Source organism: Oncorhynchus gorbuscha, unplaced genomic scaffold (assembly GCF_021184085.1).
Source record: "Oncorhynchus gorbuscha isolate QuinsamMale2020 ecotype Even-year unplaced genomic scaffold, OgorEven_v1.0 Un_scaffold_1229, whole genome shotgun sequence".
Taxonomy (NCBI): domain Eukaryota; kingdom Metazoa; phylum Chordata; class Actinopteri; order Salmoniformes; family Salmonidae; genus Oncorhynchus; species Oncorhynchus gorbuscha.
In genome coordinates, this window is record NW_025746067.1 from 62,501 (window position 1) to 80,806 (window position 18,306).

Genomic DNA, 18,306 nt, shown 5'->3' on the forward strand with positions numbered 1-18,306 from the left:
GACTCATAACAAACCCCCCCTCCACCTCGTGTCCTTCCGTACATGGTTGTTGTTGTCGTCACACTGGTTGGGTTTGTAAACACTTTGTGCTGTGATGCCTTGTTTTCATCTTGTGATGCATCTCCCTTTGTTTACATCATTCCAGTTGTTGGATCCACAGATCCTAGTTAAAATGTCACTGTTGATGGTCGGTCAATGGCCCCAATGATAAAGACACATGTCTGTATGGCGACCACAGTCCAACTTACTTGTATTTGCAAGAGCATGATAGACGTTGATATATATATATATGTATACATGCATATATTGTGGTAACGTTTATTATGATGTCATGCCTGGTTGTTTTAATATTTTAATTTGACTGGTTTGTTCACAGTCACTGTCTGCTGCATTGGTTTGGAGTGTTAACCCATTCACTGTCTGTCTGTCTGTCTGTCTGTCTGTCTGTCTGTCTGTCTGTCTGTCTGTCTGTCTGTCTGTCTGTCTGTCTGTCTGTCTGTCTGTCTGTCTGTCTGTCTGTCTGTCTGTCTGTCTGTCTGTCTGTCTGTCTGTCTGTCTGTCTGTCCACCTGTATGTCTGTCTCTCCACCTGTCTGTCTGTCTGTCTGTCTGTCTGTCTCTCCACCTGTCTGTCTGTCTGTCTGTCTGTCTGTCTGTCTGTCTGTCTGTCTGTCTGTCTGTCTGTCTGTCTGTCTGTCTGTCTGTCTGTCTGTCTGTCCACCTGTATGTCTGTCTCTCCACCTGTCTGTCTGTCTGTCTGTCTGTCTGTCTGTCTGTCTGTCTCTCCACCTGTCTGTCTGTCTGTCTGTCTGTCTGTCTGTCTGTCTGTCTGTCCGTCCGTCTGTCTGTCTCTCCACCTGTCTGTCTGTCTGTCTGTCTGTCTGTCTGTCTGTCTGTCTGTCCGTCTGTCCGTCGGTCCGTCGGTCCGTCCGTCTGTCTGTCTGTCTGTCTGTCTGTCTGTCTCTCCGTCTGTCTGTCTGTCTGTCTCTCCGTCTGTCTGTCTGTCTGTCTGTCTGTCTGTCTGTCTGTCTGTCTGTCTGTCTGTCTGTCTGTCTGTCTGTCTGTCTGTCTGTCTGTCTCTCCACCTGTATGTCTGTCTCTCCACCTGTCTGTCTGTCTGTCTCTCCACCTGTCTGTCTGTCTGTCTGTCCGTCTGTCTGTCTGTCTGTCTGTCTGTCTGTCTGTCTGTCTGTCTGTCTGTCTGTCTGTCTGTCTGTCTGTCTGTCTGTCTGTCTGTCTGTCTGTCCGCATGTCTCTCCACCTGTCCGTCTGTCTCTCCACCTGTCTGTCTGTCTCTCCGTCTGTCTGTCTGTCTGTCTGTCTGTCTGTCTGTCTGTCTGTCTGTCTGTCTGTCTGTCTGTCTGTCTGTCTGTCTGTCTGTCTGTCTGTCTGTCTGTCTGTCTGTCTGTCTGTCTGTCTGTCTGTCTGTCTGTCTGTCTGTCTGTCTGTCTGTCTGTCTGTCTGTCTGTCTGTCTGTCTGTCTGTCTGTCTGTCTGTCTGTCTGTCTGTCTGTCTGTCTGTCTGTCTGTCTGTCTGTCTGTCTGTCTGTCTGTCTGTCTGTCTGTCTGTCTGTCTGTCTCACCCTAACAGCAGTCTGAACAGCGTAAACAGTAGTGACTCTCGCTCCAGCGGCACATCCCACTCTCACTCCCCTTCCTCCTCCTCCTGCTCCTCCCACTACGGCTACCGTAGCTCCACCCTGCCCCAGCAGGCCGCGGCACGACTGTCCTCCATGTCCTCCCATGACTCAGGATTCATCTCCCAGCCAGACACCCACACCTCCAAGTCACCATCACCCATGCCCCAGGAAACACTACTGCAGGTAAGACTACACTACACTACACTACACTACACTACACTACACTACACTACACTACACTACACTACACTACACTACTACAGTACACTATACTACACTACAATACACTACACTACAGTACACTAAACTACACTACACTACACTACAGTACACTACACTACACTACAGTACACTACAGTACACTACAGTACAGTACAGTACACTACAGTACAGTACAGTACACTACACTACACTACACTACAGTACACTAAACTACACTACACTACAGTACACTACAGTACAGTACACTACACTACACTACACTACACTACACTACACTACAGTACACTACACTACACTACACTACACTACACTACAGTACACTAAACTACACTACACTACACTACACTACACTACACTATACACTACACTACACTACACTACAGTACAATACACTACACTACAATACACTAAACTACACTACACTACACTACAGTACACTACACTACAGTACAGTACAGTACAATACACTACACTACACTACACTACCAAGTGGTAAGACCCTACTATCTGTACACTGGACTGTTGACCCTGAGATGAAACCTTCACATCTTCTGGAAGTGTATGGACAGTTTAGTTTCCGGCAGTGTCCTGTCCCAGACTGACTGTATACGCCAACAATACATATATTATGATCTAATTGGTCCTCAAGCGACCTTTGACTTCCTTATACATCATATATGAGAGACACTAGCCATCCCAGGTTGCTAGGATACCCTGTTCAGACAAGGTTGACCACATGAGCAGGCCTTGGTGTTCACCCCTGGAGTCAGTTGGTCATGATGGGGTGCCCTAACCCTGATCACAAACCATCCTGGCTCTAATTAACCCTCAATCTCTCAATTTAGCTCCTCGCTCACTCTGTTTTGGGACAACCTTGAATAGAGGGATGGGCTTGGAACTCTGTTAGTTATAGTTGAGGTTCGTTACAACTAGTTACAAGGACAACTTCCAGTCCAGAGTAGAGTCCCCACTTCCTCTGTTAGGTCACTGTCAGTCTAGAGTAGAGTTCCTTCCTCTGTTAGGTCACTGTCAGTCTAGAGTAGAGTTCCTTCCTCTGTTAGGTCACTGTCAGTCTAGAGTAGAGTTCCTTCCTCTGTTAGGTCACTGTCAGTCTAGAGTAGAGTTCCTTCCTCTGTTAGGTCACTGTCAGTCTAGAATAGAGTTCCTTCCTCTGTTAGGTCACTGTCAGTCTAGAGTAGAGTTCCTTCCTCTGTTAGGTCACTGTCAGTCTAGAGTAGAGTTCCTTCCTCTGTTAGGTCACTGTCAGTCTAGAGTAGAGTCCCCACTTCCTCTGTTAGGTCACTGTCAGTCTAGAGTAGAGTTCCTTCCTCTGTTAGGTCACTGTCAGTCTAGAGTAGAGTTCCTTCCTCTGTTAGGTCACTGTCAATCTAGAGTAGAGTTCCTTCCTCTGTTAGGTCACTGTCAGTCTAGAGTAGAGTCCCCACTTCCTCTGTTAGGTCACTGTCAGTCTAGAGTAGAGTCCCCACTTCCTCTGTTAGGTCACTGTCAGTCTAGAGTAGAGTTCCTTCCTCTGTTAGGTCACTGTCAGTCTAGAGTAGAGTTCCTTCCTCTGTTAGGTCACTGTCAGTCTAGAGTAGAGTTCCTTCCTCTGTTAGGTCACTGTCAGTCTAGAGTAGAGTTCCTTCCTCTGTTAGGTCACTGTCAGTCTAGAGTAGAGTTCCTTCCTCTGTTAGGTCACTGTCAGTCTAGAGTAGAGTTCCTTCCTCTGTTAGGTCACTGTCAGTCTAGAGTAGAGTTCCTTCCTCTGTTAGGTCACTGTCAGTCTAGACTAGAGTCCCCACTTCCTCTGTTTGGTCACTGTCAGTCTAGAGTAGAGTTCCTTCCTCTGTTAGGTCACTGTCAGTCTAGAATAGAGTTCCTTCCTCTGTTAGGTCACTGTCAGTCTAGAGTAGAGTTCCTTCCTCTGTTAGGTCACTGTCAGTCTAGAGTAGAGTTCCTTCCTCTGTTAGGTCACTGTCAGTCTAGAGTAGAGTTCCTTCCTCTGTTAGGTCACTGTCAGTCTAGAGTAGAGTTCCTTCCTCTGTTAGGTCACTGTCAGTCTAGAGTAGAGTTCCTCCTTCCTCTGTTAGGTCACTGTCAGTCTAGAGTAGAGTTCCTTCCTCTGTTAGGTCACTGTCAGTCTAGAGTAGAGTTCCTTCCTCTGTTAGGTCACTGTCAGTCTAGAGTAGAGTTCCTTCCTCTGTTAGGTCACTGTCAGTCTAGAGTAGAGTTCCTTCCTCTGTTAGGTCACTGTCAGTCTAGAGTAGAGTTCCTTCCTCTGTTAGGTCACTGTCAGTCTAGAGTAGAGTTCCTCCTTCCTCTGTTAGGTCACTGTCAGTCTAGAGTAGAGTTCCTTCCTCTGTTAGGTCACTGTCAGTCTAGAGTAGAGTCCCCACTTCCTCTGTTAGGTCACTGTCAGTCTAGAGTAGAGTTCCTTCCTCTGTTAGGTCACTGTCAGTCTAGAGTAGAGTTCCTTCCTCTGTTAGGTCACTGTCAGTCTAGAGTAGAGTTCCTTCCTCTGTTAGGTCACTGTCAGTCTAGAGTAGAGTTCCTTCCTCTGTTAGGTCACTGTCAGTCTAGAGTAGAGTTCCTTCCTCTGTTAGGTCACTGTCAGTCTAGAGTAGAGTTCCTTCCTCTGTTAGGTCACTGTCAGTCTAGAGTAGAGTCCCCACTTCCTCTGTTAGGTCACTGTACTGAATAAGGTCTCAGAGTGATGACCACTAATACCACCGCCGAAAACCACCAGGAGAATACTACTCCTGGGCTTTCTGTGTCTGGCTTTAAACTCTTTAACCATGATGCTTAGTACCAGACTGTCTATCTGCTTCTCCCTCTGCTGTCCACAAGGACAGTTCATGCTAAATTATTCTATCCTCTGACTCACCTCTCTGCTTGGTTTCACTCCAGCTAATTCCCCCCTGAATCTCGGTGCTAACCTCCCTGCTGGCAGGGAACTGTTGTTTTTAAACGTGCTGATGCAGCTCACTGACTGATTGATGCCTTCTAACGTCTTCCCTGCAGTTCTGTCTTTATGTGCTGGCTACAATGCCTTCCTCTCCTTTATGTGTTCAATTCCTGTGTGACTGTCTGTGACTGTCTGTGACTGTCGTGACTGTCTGTGACTGTCTGTGACTGTCGGTGACTGTCTGTGACTGTGTGTGACTGTCTGTGACTGTCTGCGACTGTCTGTGACTGTCTGCGACTGTCTGTGACTGTCTGTGACTGTCTGTGACCGTCTGTGACTGTATGTGACTGTCTGTGACTGTCTGTGGCCGTCTGTGACTGTCTGTGGCCATGTTTGTTGGTCTGTGAATGTGTGTGACTGTCTGTGACCATATTTGACCGTCTGTGACTGTGTGTGACTGTGTGTGGCGGTCTGTGACTGTCTGTGACTGTCTGTGACTGTGTGTGACTGTCTGTGACTGTGTGTGGCGGTCTGTGACTGTCTGTGACTGTGTGTGACTGTCTGTGACATTCTGTGACTGTGTGTGGCGGTCTGTGACTGTCTGTGACTGTCTGTGAGTGTGTGTGACTGTCTGTGACTGCGTGTGACTGCGTGTGACTGTCTGTGACTGTCTGTGACTGTCTGTGACTGTCTGTGACTGTCTGTGACTGTCTGTGACTGTCTGTGACTGTCTGTGACTGCGTGTGACTGTCTGTGACTGTCTGTGACTGCGTGTGACTGTCTGTGACTGTCTGTGACTGTCTGTGACTATCTGTGACTGTGTGTGACTGCGTGTGACTGTCTGTGACTGTCTGTGACTATCTGTGACTGCGTGTGACTGCGTGTGACTGCGTGTGACTGTCTGTGACTGTCTGTGACTGTCTGTGACTGTGTGTATGTTCATAGCCGGTCATCTTTTAACCCTACACTGAACTCAAACTCCTCTCTTTTTTTAACACCAAAACTCTCTGCTCTCGTCTTGTGCTCGTCCTCTGTCGTGTCTGTCTGCCTCCACCCAACCTGCTGTTCCTCCAGCCTTGCTCCAGCTCTGGCTCGTCTGAGGCCTCTGACACCTGCCAGTCAGTCAGTGAGTGCAGCTCTCCCACCTCAGGAGGGCCTCTGGCTGCAGTTGACAAGGTGAAATACTCCCTCCATCCCTCCTTTGAGAGGAAGCACCCCCCCTGCCCTCTCATGATAGATACCCTACCCTCGTCCCCTCTCATGATAGATACCCTACCCCTCGTCCCCTCTCATGATAGATACCCTACCCCTCGTCCCCTCTCATGATAGATACCCTACCCCTCGTCCCCTCTCATGATAGATACCCTACCCCTCGTCCCCTCTCATGATAGATACCCTACCCCTCGTCCCCTCTCATGATAGATACCCTACCCCTCGTCCCCTCTCATGATAGATACCCTACCCCTCGTCCCCTCTCATGATAGATACCCTACCCCTCGTCCCCTCTCATGATAGATACCCTACCCCTTGTCCCCTCTCATGATAGATACCCTACCCCTCGTCCCCTCTCATGATAGATACCCTACCCCTTGTCTCCTCTCATGATAGATACCCTACCCCTTGTCTCCTCTCATGATAGATACCCTACCCCTTGTCCCCTCTCATGATAGATACCCTACCCCTCGTCCCCTCTCATGATAGATACCCTACCCCTACCCCTCTCATGATAGATACCCTACCCCTCGTCTCCTCTCATGATAGATACCCTACCCCTCGTGTCCTCTCATGATAGATACCCTACCCCTCGTCTCCTCTCATGATAGATACCCTCCTTGCTGTAGCCCTTATTCTAGATTCTCCTCACAGGAACCATCGTGTTCACCTTCTCCACACCCCTCTACTCCATCCAGGTGTTCCACTCACAGCTTCCTTTCACCTGTCTCTGATCGCTGCTGTTACGTATCATGGTGGTTCACATACATTTCAGAATTCAGAACCGCGGTCCGGTTTGTCAATCAGGCAGGACTCATTTTCTTAGTTTACTCCTTTTGTTTATTTGTTCTTCCGAAATGTTGAGTTATTTGTATTTCATTCATTGTATTTCATTGTGTTGGCTTATTATCCTGATCCTATTGTGTTGTTTTATTATCCTGACCCTATTGTGTTGTTTTATTATCCTGACCCTATTGTGTTGTTTTATTATCCTGACCCTATTGTGTTGTTTTATTATCCTGACCCTATTGTGTTGTTTTATTATCCTGACCCTATTGTGTTGTTTTATTATCCTGACCCTATTGTGTTGTTTTATTATCCTGACCCTATTGTGTTGGTTTATTATCCTGACCCTATTGTGTTGGTTTATTATCCTGACCCTATATTATCCTGACCCTATTGTGTTGTTTTATTATCCTGACCCTATTGTGTCGTTTTATTATCCTGACCCTATTGTGTTGTTTTATTATCCTGACCCTATTGTGTTGTTTTATTATCCTGACCCTATTGTGACGTTTTATTATCCTGACCCTATTGTGTTGGTTTATTATCCTGACCCTATTGTGTTGGTTTATTATCCTGACCCTATTGTGTTGTTTTATTGTCCTGACCCTATTGTGTTGTTTTATTATCCTGACCCTATTGTGTCGGTTTTATTATCCTGACCTGACCCTATTGTGTTGTTTTATTATCCTGACCCTATTGTGTTGTTTTATTATCCTGACCCTATTGTGTTGTTTTATTATCCTGACCCTATTGTGTTGTTTTATTATCCTGACCCTATTGTGTCATTTTATTATCCTGGCCCTATTATCCTGACCCTATTGTGTCGTTTTATTATCCTGGCCCTATTATGTCGTTTTATTATCTTGACCCTGTTGTGTCGTTTTATTATCCTGACCCTATTGTGTCGTTTTATTATCCTGACCCTATTGTGTCATTTTATTATCCTGGCTGTAATGATATTCGTCTGTTGTTTGAAGAGATTCAGACCGAAATGCAGCGTGTAGGTTACTATGACATTTAATGAAGAATACGGTACATGAAATAACGGAAAATACGAAAACAATAAACGAGTGAAACTAATTACAGCCTATCTGGTGACTAACACAAAGACAGGTACAATCACCCACGAATACAACGCGCACTCAGGCTGCCTAATACAACGCGACTCCAATGGAATTCAGGCAGCACTCAGGCTGCCCTAAATATAACAAAAACACAAGTTCCTGGCCCTAATCCTGACCCAACGTGATTATCAGCTGACCCTATTGTGTTGGTTTATTATCCTGACCTCAGGCAGACCCTAGTGTTGGTTTATTATCACACCCCCCTAATAATTATCCTGACCCATTAATACAAACCCTATTGTGTTGTTTTATTATCCTGAAATTACAACATATAAACCCATTATCACACCCTGTGCCCTGACCCAAATCCTGACCCTATTGTGTTGTTTTATTATCCTGACCCTATTGATACCTGGCCCTATTATCCTGACCCTATTGTGTGTTGTGACATCCTGGCCCTATTATCCTGACCCTATTGTGTTGTTTTATTTTATTATCCTGACCCTATCCTGACCCTATTGTGTTGTTTTATTATCCTGACCCTATTGTCCTGACCCTATTGTGTTGTTTTATTATCCTGACCCCCTATTGTCCTGACCCTATTGTGTTGTTTTATTATCCTGACCCTATTGTCCTGACCCTATTGTGTTGTTTTATTATCCTGACCCTATTGACCCTATTGTGTCGTTTTATTATCCTGACCCTATTGTCCTGACCCTATTGTGTTGTTTTATTATCCTGACCCTATTGTCCTGACCCTATTGTGTTGTTTTATTATCCTGGCCCTATTATCCTGACCCTATTGTGTCGGTTTATTATCCTGACCCTATTGTGTCGTTTTATTATCCTGACCCTGTTGTGTTGTTTTATTATCCTGACCCTATTGTGTTGTTTTATTATCCTGGCCCTATTATCCTGACCCTATTGTGTTGGTTTATTATCCTGACCCTATTGTGTCGTTTTATTATCCTGACCCTATTATCCTGACCCTATTGTGTCCTGACCCTTTTCCTGATTGTGTTGTTTTATTATCCTGACCCTATTGTCCTGACCCTATTGTGTTGGTTTATTATCCTGACCCTATTGTGTTGGTTTATTGTCCTGACCCTATTGTGTTGTTTTATTATCCTGACCCTATTGTGTTGGTTTTTATAATTTGACAAATTTCTCCAATTTTGTGTTTTTATGTTTGTTTGTTTGTTTGTTTGTTTGTTTGTTTGTTTGTTTCATTCCGTTCCCCTGCTCATGCTCAGTTGTCTAACGGGTATGATCACTACGGGGATCACCATCATTCAGACTCTTCATACCTGATGGGAGGGGGCTCAGGCCTGGGGGGGTCCTACCTGATGGGAGGGGGCTCAGGCCTGGTTGGGTTCCTACCCCCTCTTCCCTGCCTCCTCCCATTCCACCTCCATCACCACCTCCTCCTCCTCCTGTCCGTCCCAGTCGTGGTCCAGGCCGGGCTCGGCCCTGCTACCTGACTACCCTCATTACTGCACCCTGGGGCCTAACATGGTCCCCACCTCTAAAGTCCCCAGCTGGAAGGTTTGTTTGTTGGTTCAGTCCTCCTCCTCATCATGTCTCCTTGTGTTCCTGAAACATCAACATCCTGTCATTACGTAGGACCCTCTGAATTACTATGACATTATGATTATGTTACAGTCAGATTGAAAAATGACTGTAGGACGATATACTACATCGTCTTCTACACGTTTCATTGGTAGATTTTCAGATGTGTTCCTGCAGAAGATGTATTTGAAGATGGTGATAATAGTTCAGAATCCCCACAGCTATATTTCTGTATCCTGTAGGACTGGGTAGAGGAGGTGAACTCAGCTTAGGACTGGGTAGAGGAGGTGAACTCAGCTATATTTCTGTATCCTCAGCTTAGGACTGGGTAGAGGAGGTGAACTCAGCTATATTTCTGTATCCTGTAGGACTGGGTAGAGGAGGTGAACTCAGCTATATTTCTGTATCCTGGGACTGGGTAGAGGAGGTGAACTCAGCTATATATCTGTATCCTGTAGGACTGGGTAGAGGAGGTGAACTCAGCTATATCTGTATCCTGTACTGCTTAGGACTGGGTAGAGGAGGTGAACTCAGCTATATTTCTGTATCCTGTAGGACTGGGTAGAGGAGGTGAACTCAGCTATATTTCTGTATCCTGTAGGACTGGGTAGAGGAGGTGAACTCAGCTATATTTCTGTATCCTGTAGGACTGGGTAGTGGAGGTGAACTCAGCTATATTTCTGTATCCTGTAGGACTGGGTAGAGGAGGTGAACTCAGCTATGTATCTGTATCCTGTAGGACTGGGTAGAGGAGGTGAACTCAGCTATATTTCTGTATCCTGTAGGACTGGGTAGAGGAGGTGAACTCAGCTATATTTCTGTATCCTGTAGGACTGGGTAGAGGAGGTGAACTCAGCTTAGGACTGGGTAGAGGAGGTGAACTCAGCTATGTATCTGTATCCTGTAGGACTGGGTAGAGGAGGTGAACTCAGCTATATTTCTGTATCCTGTAGGACTGGGTAGAGGAGGTGAACTCAGCTATATTTCTGTATCCTGTAGGACTGGGTAGAGGAGGTGAACTCAGCTATATTTCTGTATCCTGTAGGACTGGATAGAGGAGGTGAACTCAGCTATATTTCTGTATCCTGTAGGACTGGGTAGAGGAGGTGAACTCAGCTATGTATCTGTATCCTGTAGGACTGGATAGAGGAGGTGAACTCAGCTATGTATCTGTATCCTGTAGGACTGGGTAGAGGAGGTGAACTCAGCTATATTTCTGTATCCTGTAGGACTGGATAGAGGAGGTGAACTCAGCTATGTATCTGTATCCTGTAGGACTGGGTAGAGGAGGTGAACTCAGCTATATTTCTGTATCCTGTAGGACTGGATAGAGGAGGTGAACTCAGCTATATTTCTGTATCCTGTAGGACTGGGTAGAGGAGGTGAACTCAGCTATATTTCTGTATCCTGTATGACTGGGTAGAGGAGGTGAACTCAGCTATATTTCTATATCCTGTAGGACTGGGCTAAACCAGGACCCTATGACCAGCCCATGGTGAACACCCTTAGAAGGAGGAAGGACAAGGATCCTGTACCAGCAGACACCAGCTATGCCCCACTACCACTGCCTGCTGGTGTCATCCCAGCACCTGGGGGCAGGAGTCTACCACTGCCTGCTGGTGTCATCCCAGCACCTGGGGGCAGGAGTCTACCACTGCCTGCTGGTGTCATCCCAGCACCTGGGGGCAGGAGTCTACCACTGCTTGCTGGAGTCATCCCAGCACCAGGGAGCAGAGGTCAACCATTACCTCCACCACCCAAGGTCAGCTGGACACATGCTCTAACCTGTCTAGGACTGGGAGTTCCGTCAGCGGAACCCCTCGCCAACAGCCAATGAAATTGCAGGGCGACAAATACAAATCATCAGAAAATCTCACAAATCAAATTTCTCAAACATACAAGTATTAGGCATCATTTTAAAGATAGAATTCTCGTTAATCCAGCCACCGTGTCTGATTTCAAAAATGCTATACAGCGAAAGCTCCACAAACGATCATGTTAGGTCACCACCAACTCACAGAAAAACCCAGCCATTTTTCCAGCCAAAGAGAGGAGTCACAAAAAGCACAAATATAGATTAAATGAATCACAAACCTTTGATGACCTTCATCAGATGACACTCATAGGACTTCATGTTACACTATACATGTATGTTTTATTCGGTAAAAATCGTATTTTACATTGGCGTGTTATGTTCAGTAGTTCCAAAACATGCAGTGATATTGCAGAGAGCCACATGAATTCACATAAATACTCATTATAAATGTTGATGAAAATTCAAGTGTTATGCATGGAACTTTGGATTACACTTCTCCTTAATGCAACCGCTGTGTCAGATTTCAAAAAAACTTTACGGAAATAGCATAATCTGAGAACGGCGCTCAGAGCCCAATTCAGCCAGAGAAATATGGAAATACCATGTTGGGTAGTCAACATTAGTCATAAATAGCATTATAAATATTCACTTACCTTTGATGATCTTCATCAGAATGCACTCCCAGGAATCGCAGTTCCACAATAAATGCTTGTTTTGTTCGATAATGTCCATCATTTATGTCCATTTATGTCCAAATAGCTTCTTTTGTTAGGGCGTTTGGTAAACAAATCCAAAAGCGCGTTCTGGTCCAGTTGGACAAAAAGTTCAAAAAGTTATTTTAAAGGTCGAAGAAACTTGTCAAACTAATCAATCTTTATGATGTTTTTATCATAAATGTTCAATAATGTTCCAACCGGAGAATTCGTTCCATTGCTTTTCTGTAGAAAAGCAATGGAATGAGAGATACCTCTCATGTGAAATGCGCGTGACTGAGAACGAGGCTGCTGCCAGACCCCTTAGTCAAACAGCTCTTATCTGGCTCCCCTTCACAGGAGCAGCATGAAACAACGTTCTAAAGATGGTTGACATCTAGTGGAAGCCTTAGGAAGTGAAAAATAACCCATATCCCACTGTGTATTTGATAGGGGCTGAGTTCAAAAACTACAAACCTCAGATTTCCCACTTCCTGTTTGGATTTTTTCTCAGGTTTTTGCCTGTGTTCTGTTATACTCACAGACATCATTCAAACAGTTTTAGAAACTTCAGAGTGTTTTCTATCCAATACTAATAATCATATGCATATATTAGCATCTGGGACTGAGTAAGAGGCAGTTTACTCCGCGGAGTACCTGGACACAGCCCTTAGCCCGTGGTATATTGGCCATATACCACAAACCCCAGAAGTACCTTATTGCTATTATAAACTGGTTACCAATGTAATTAGAGCAGGAAAAACAAATGTTTCGTCGTACCCGTGGTATACCGTCTAATGTACCACGGCTGTCAGCCAGTCAGCATTCAGGGTTCAAACCAACCAGTTTATAATTAAGCAATAAGGCCCGAGGAGGTGGCCAATATACCACGGCAAAGGGCTGCTCTTAGGCACAACGATTATAAACTGGTTACCAACGTAATTAGAGCAGTAAAACTAAATGTTTTGTCATACCCGTGATATACGGTCTGATATACCACGGCCTTCAGCCAATCAGAATTCAGGGCTCAAACCATCCAGTTTATATCGATTGATTTATCTTCATGCTGCACAAAGAAGGATTATGTTTTCTAACCCAACGTGTCTGTCTGTCTGTCTGTCTGTCTGTCTGTCTGTCTGTCTGTCTGTCTGTCTGTCTGTCTGTCTGTCTGTCTGTCTGTCTGTCTGTCTGTCTGTCTGTCTGTCTGTCTGTCTGTCTGTCTGTCTGTCTGTCTGTCTGTCTGTCTGTCTGTCTGTCTGTCTGTCTGTCTGTCTGTCTGTCTGTCGTCCGTCCGTCTGTCTGTCTGTCCGTCCGTCCGTCTGTCCGTCCGTCCGTCCGTCTGTCTCCGTCTGTCCGTCCGTCCGTCTCCTGTCCGTCTGTCTGTCTGTCTGTCTGTCTCTCTCTCTCTCTCTGTCTCTCTGTCTCTCTCTCTCTCTCTCTCTCTCTCTCTCTCTCTCTCTCTCTCTCTCTCTCTCTCTCTCTCTCTCTCTCTCTCTCTCTCTCTCTCCAGGTGTGTGAGATGGAGGCCCATGAGGAGCTGGCTCTGGCCCTATCCAGAGGTCTTCAGCTGGACTCACAGACACAGCGTTCCAGTAGGGACTCTCTACACTGTTCTAGTGGCTACAGTACCCAGAGTACCACCCCGTGCTGTTCAGAGGACACCATACCTTCACAAGGTTAACACACACAAACACACTGAGAAAATATGCAAAGGCATGCATGACTTGTAGCACCATATCCTTCTGTGTAAATATAACGCTCTGGGTGTCGTGGGTGTGGAGTCAGACGCAGGAAACAGAGAGTGCAATACTGTGCTCTTTAATGCACAAACGCACCACTGGTGCACACACACACACACACACACACACACACACACACACACACACACACACACACACACACACACACACACACACACACACACACACACACACACACACACACACACACACACACACACACACACACACACACACACACACACACACATGCCCCAAATAACACGGGGACGAAAACAGTACAACCGAAGTACACGACCAGGAACAAACACGTTCCTCTACTACCTAACCGAAGGTCCTGAATCCCGCACAAAGAAACAGGCGGGCCCGGTTGTCTAAAGAAGCCCAACTAATGATTCACAAACAGGTGCTACCAATAAACATACAAGGAGGGGGAGGAAAGACAATCAGTGGCAGCTAATAGGCCGGTGACGACGACCGCCGAGCGCCACCCGACCGGGAAGGGCAGCCACCCTCGGACCGACTCGTGACAGTAAATATATTCTAATTGATGTTGTCTCTATACCAGGTACGTGTCTGGTAGAAATAGGATACAGGTGCACTAAATGCCCAAAGGTATGTGGACATCTGCTCGTCTAACAATCTCATTCCAAAATCATGGGCATTAATATGGAGTTGCCCCCCCCCCCATCGCTGCTAAAACAGCCTCCACTCTCCTGGGAAGGATTTCCACTAGATGTAGGAACATTGCTGCTATATCAGCCTCCACTCTTCTGGGAAGGCTTTCCACTAGATGTAGGAACATTGCTGCTATAACAGCCTCCACTCTTCTGGGAAGGCTTTCCACTAGATGTTGGAACATTGCTGCGGGGACCTGCTTCCATTCAGCCATTTCCACTTGGATGTAGGAACATTGCTGCTATAACATATCAAGGTCCACTCTTCTGGGAAGGCTTTCCACTAGATGTTGGAACATTGCTGCTATAACAGCCTCCACTCTTCTGGGAAGGCTTTCCACTAGATGTTGGAACATTGCTGCGGGGACCTGCTTCCATTCAGCCACAAGAGCATTAGTGAAGTTGGGCGGTTAGGCCTCCTGGCTCGCAGTCTGCGTTCCAATTCATCCCAAAGGTGTTCGATGGGGTTGAGGTCAGGGCTCTGTGCAGGCCAGTCAAATTCTTCCACGCCGATCTCGACAAGCCATTTCTGTATGGACCTCGCTTTGTGCACGCGGGCATTGTAATGCTGAAACAGGAAAGGGCCTTCCCCAAACTGTTGCCACAATGTTGGAAGCACAGAATCGTCTAGAATGTCATGTATGCTGTAGCATTAAGATTTCCCTTCACTGGAACTAAGTGGCCTAACCCGAACCATGAAAAACAGCCCTAGTAACCAGGAGTCTAGTAGTAATACTGTACTACTCTGGAGACCATAGTAACCAGGAGTCTAGTAGTAATACTGTACTACTCTGGAGACCATAGTAACCAGGAGTCTAGTAGTAATACTGTACCACTCTGGAGACCATAGTAACCAGGAGTCTAGTAGTAATACTGTACCACTCTGGAGACCATAGTAACCAGGAGTCTAGTAGTAATACTGTACTACTCTGGAGACCATAGTAACCAGGAGTCTAGTAGTAATACTGTACCACTCTGGAGACCATAGTAACCAGGAGTCTAGTAGTAATACTGTACCACTCTGGAGACCATAGTAACCAGGAGTCTAGTAGTAATACTGTACCACTCTGGAGACCATAGTAACCAGGAGTCTAGTAGTAATACTGTACCACTCTGGAGACCATAGTAACCAGGAGTCTAGTAGTAATACTGTACCACTCTGGAGACCATAGTAACCAGGAGTCTAGTAGTAATACTGTACCACTCTGGAGACCATAGTAACCAGGAGTCTAGTAGTAATACTGTACCACTCTGGAGACCATAGTAACCAGGAGTCTAGTAGTAATACTGTACCACTCTGGAGACCATAGTAACCAGGAGTCTAGTAGTAATACTGTACCACTATGGAGACCATAGTAACCAGGAGTCTAGTAGTAATACTGTACCACTCTGGAGACCATAGTAACCAGGAGTCTAGTAGTAATACTGTACCACTCTGGAGACCATAGTAACCAGGAGTCTAGTAGTAATACTGTACTACTCTGGAGACCATAGTAACCAGGAGTCTAGTAGTAATACTGTACCACTCTGGAGACCATAGTAACCAGGAGTCTAGTAGTAATACTGTACCACTCTGGAGAGACCATAGTAACCAGGAGTCTAGTAGTAATACTGTACTACTCTGGAGACCATAGTAACCAGGAGTCTAGTAGTAATACTGTGACTACTCTGGAGACCATAGTAACCAGGAGTCTAGTAGTAATACTGTACCACTCTGGAGACCATAGTAACCCCAGGAGTCTAGTAGTAATACTGTTCCACTCTGGAGACCATAGTAACCAGGAGTCCAGTAGTAATACTGTTCCACTCTGGAGACCATAGTAACCAGGAGTCTAGTAGTAATACTGTTCCACTCTGGAGGCCCATAAAGGACATTTTTAAAGAAAGAAACATCTTATTCAATATTTTTAAGGTGGACTTATTGTGCCGTTTTGTTTTTGCCTTAATTAGTTTGGACCCCAGGAAGAGTAGCTGCTGTCTTGACAGGAACTAATGGGGATCCATAATAAACCCCAGAAAGAGTAGCTGCTGTCTTGACAGGAACTAATGGGGATCCATAATAAACCCCAGGAAGAGTAGCTGCTGTCTTGACAGGAACTAATGGGGATCCATAATAAACCCCAGGAAGAGTAGCTGCTGCCTTGGCAGGAACTAATGGGGATCCATAATAAACCCCAGGAAGAGTAGCTGCTGTCTTGACAGGAACTAATGGGGATCCATAATAAACCCCAGGAAGAGTAGCTGCTGTCTTGACAGGAACTAATGGGGATCCATAATAAACCCCAGGAAGAGTAGCTGCTGTCTTGACAGGAACTAATGGGGATCCATAATAAACCCCAGGAAGAGTAGCTGCTGTCTTGACAGGAACTAATGGGGATCCATAATAAACCCCAGGAAGAGTAGCTGCTGTCTTGACAGGAACTAATGGGGATCCATAATAAACCCCAGGAAGAGTAGCTGCTGTCTTGACAGGAACTAATGGGGATCCATAATAAACCCCAGGAAGAGTAGCTGCTGTCTTGACAGGAACTAATGGGGATCCATAATAAACCCCAGGAAGAGTAGCTGCTGTCTTGACAGGAACTAATGGGGATCCATAATAAACCCCAGGAAGAGTAGCTGCTGCTTGACAGGAACTAATGGGGATCCATAATAAACCCCAGGAAGAGTAGCTGCTGTCTTGACAGGAACTAATGGGGATCCATAATAAACCCCAGGAAGAGTAGCTGCTGTCTTGACAGGAACTAATGGGGATCCATATAGGAAGAGTAGCTGCTCTCTCTCCATAATAAACTCTCTCTCTCTCCTCTCTGTTTATTCCAGTGTCAGACTACGACTATTTCTCCATGGGAGGGGACCAGGAGGTTGACCAGCAGGAGTTTGACAAGTCATCCACCATCCCCCGTAACAGTGACATCAGCCAGTCCTACCGTAGGATGTTCCAGTCCAAGAGACCAGCCTCCACCGCCGGCCTACCTTCTACGGCTGGCTCCGTCATCATGACCCCTGGGGTCGCCACCATCCGCCGCACGCCCTCCACCAAGCCCTCGGCCCGCCGCGGGACCACCGGCCCCATCCCCATCCGGACCCCCGTCATCCCAGTCAAGATCCCCACCGTGCCTGGCCTAGTTGGGGGAGGATTTCCTGGGGGGCTGGGGATTCCTGGAGGACCAGGAGTAGGGGTGGAGGAACCAGAGGAGGCCCAGAGCCCTGAGTCTCCAGCCCAGGGAGAGGAGGGGGAGCTGGGTGTACTTCCCCTGGCGTTCTGGAGTGGTCAAGCAACCACAAACCCTCCCTTGGCCCCTCACCAGCCTAGGGTCCAGTGTCAGGGCGAGGGGGGGTCCCTGGATGGGGAGGTTATGGATGGTCATGGGGGAAACATGCTGCTGGTTATCCAGAGAGGGGTCAAGCTGAAGAGGACCAATACCAACGATCGCTCAGCACCGCGCATCGTATAAGAGGAGAGCCACCGTGGCACCATGCAGCATCAGAGGAGGGCATCCTACCTAGCTGTACCTAGCTAGCCTACCGCCTGCCCATTGACAGGACAGACAGGACACAGCTCATGTCCTCTGTGATAAGGGGGGGGGTCTCCTGTATACTACTTACCGTCCAGCTGCCTCACTGACAGACGGGACAGAACAGAACCCAGCTCATGTCCATTCCATGTGATGCTGTGTGTGGTGACAGACAGAGCTCTGCTCGTCGTCTCAGACGGTGCAGAATGTGGTCTCTGGTTGGACAGACAGTGGAGCAGCTCAGAGTTGTATTAATTATGTTCTCTCTTAGTTCTGAATGTGTAAATAATTATGCATGGTATTTTCTCTTTGTTGCTTCCTGGGGCCCAGTTCTGTTGACTAGTCCTCCCACCCCCATTCCTCCCCTCCTCAGTTCTGTTGACTCTAGTCCTCCCACCCCCATTCCTCCCCTCCTCAGTTCTGTTGACTCTAGTCCTCCCCTCCTCAGTTCTGTTGACTCTAGTCCTC

The 18,306-nt window shown here is 46.6% G+C and overlaps 1 protein-coding gene across 7 annotated transcripts in view; it reads left to right on the plus strand.

The window, feature by feature from the left end:
• LOC124021823 (protein MTSS 1-like) overlaps nt 1-18,306 on the plus strand; it is a 50,013-nt gene extending 31,707 nt beyond the window's left edge. For 2 of the 7 annotated variants that reach the window (XM_046336957.1, XM_046336958.1), the window contains 5 exons: nt 1,692-1,821; nt 5,840-5,941; nt 10,856-11,158; nt 13,415-13,580; nt 17,144-18,306. In XM_046336957.1, the coding sequence (XP_046192913.1) occupies nt 1,692-1,821; nt 5,840-5,941; nt 10,856-11,158; nt 13,415-13,580; nt 17,144-17,778 (1,336 nt within the window). In that variant the 3' untranslated portion in view covers nt 17,779-18,306. Of the gene's footprint in view, nt 1-1,589; nt 1,822-5,839; nt 5,942-10,855; nt 11,159-13,414; nt 13,581-17,143 lie in introns of all 7 variants that reach the window. The other 5 variants (XM_046336952.1, XM_046336955.1, XM_046336951.1 and 2 more) reach the window with 3 other exon arrangements.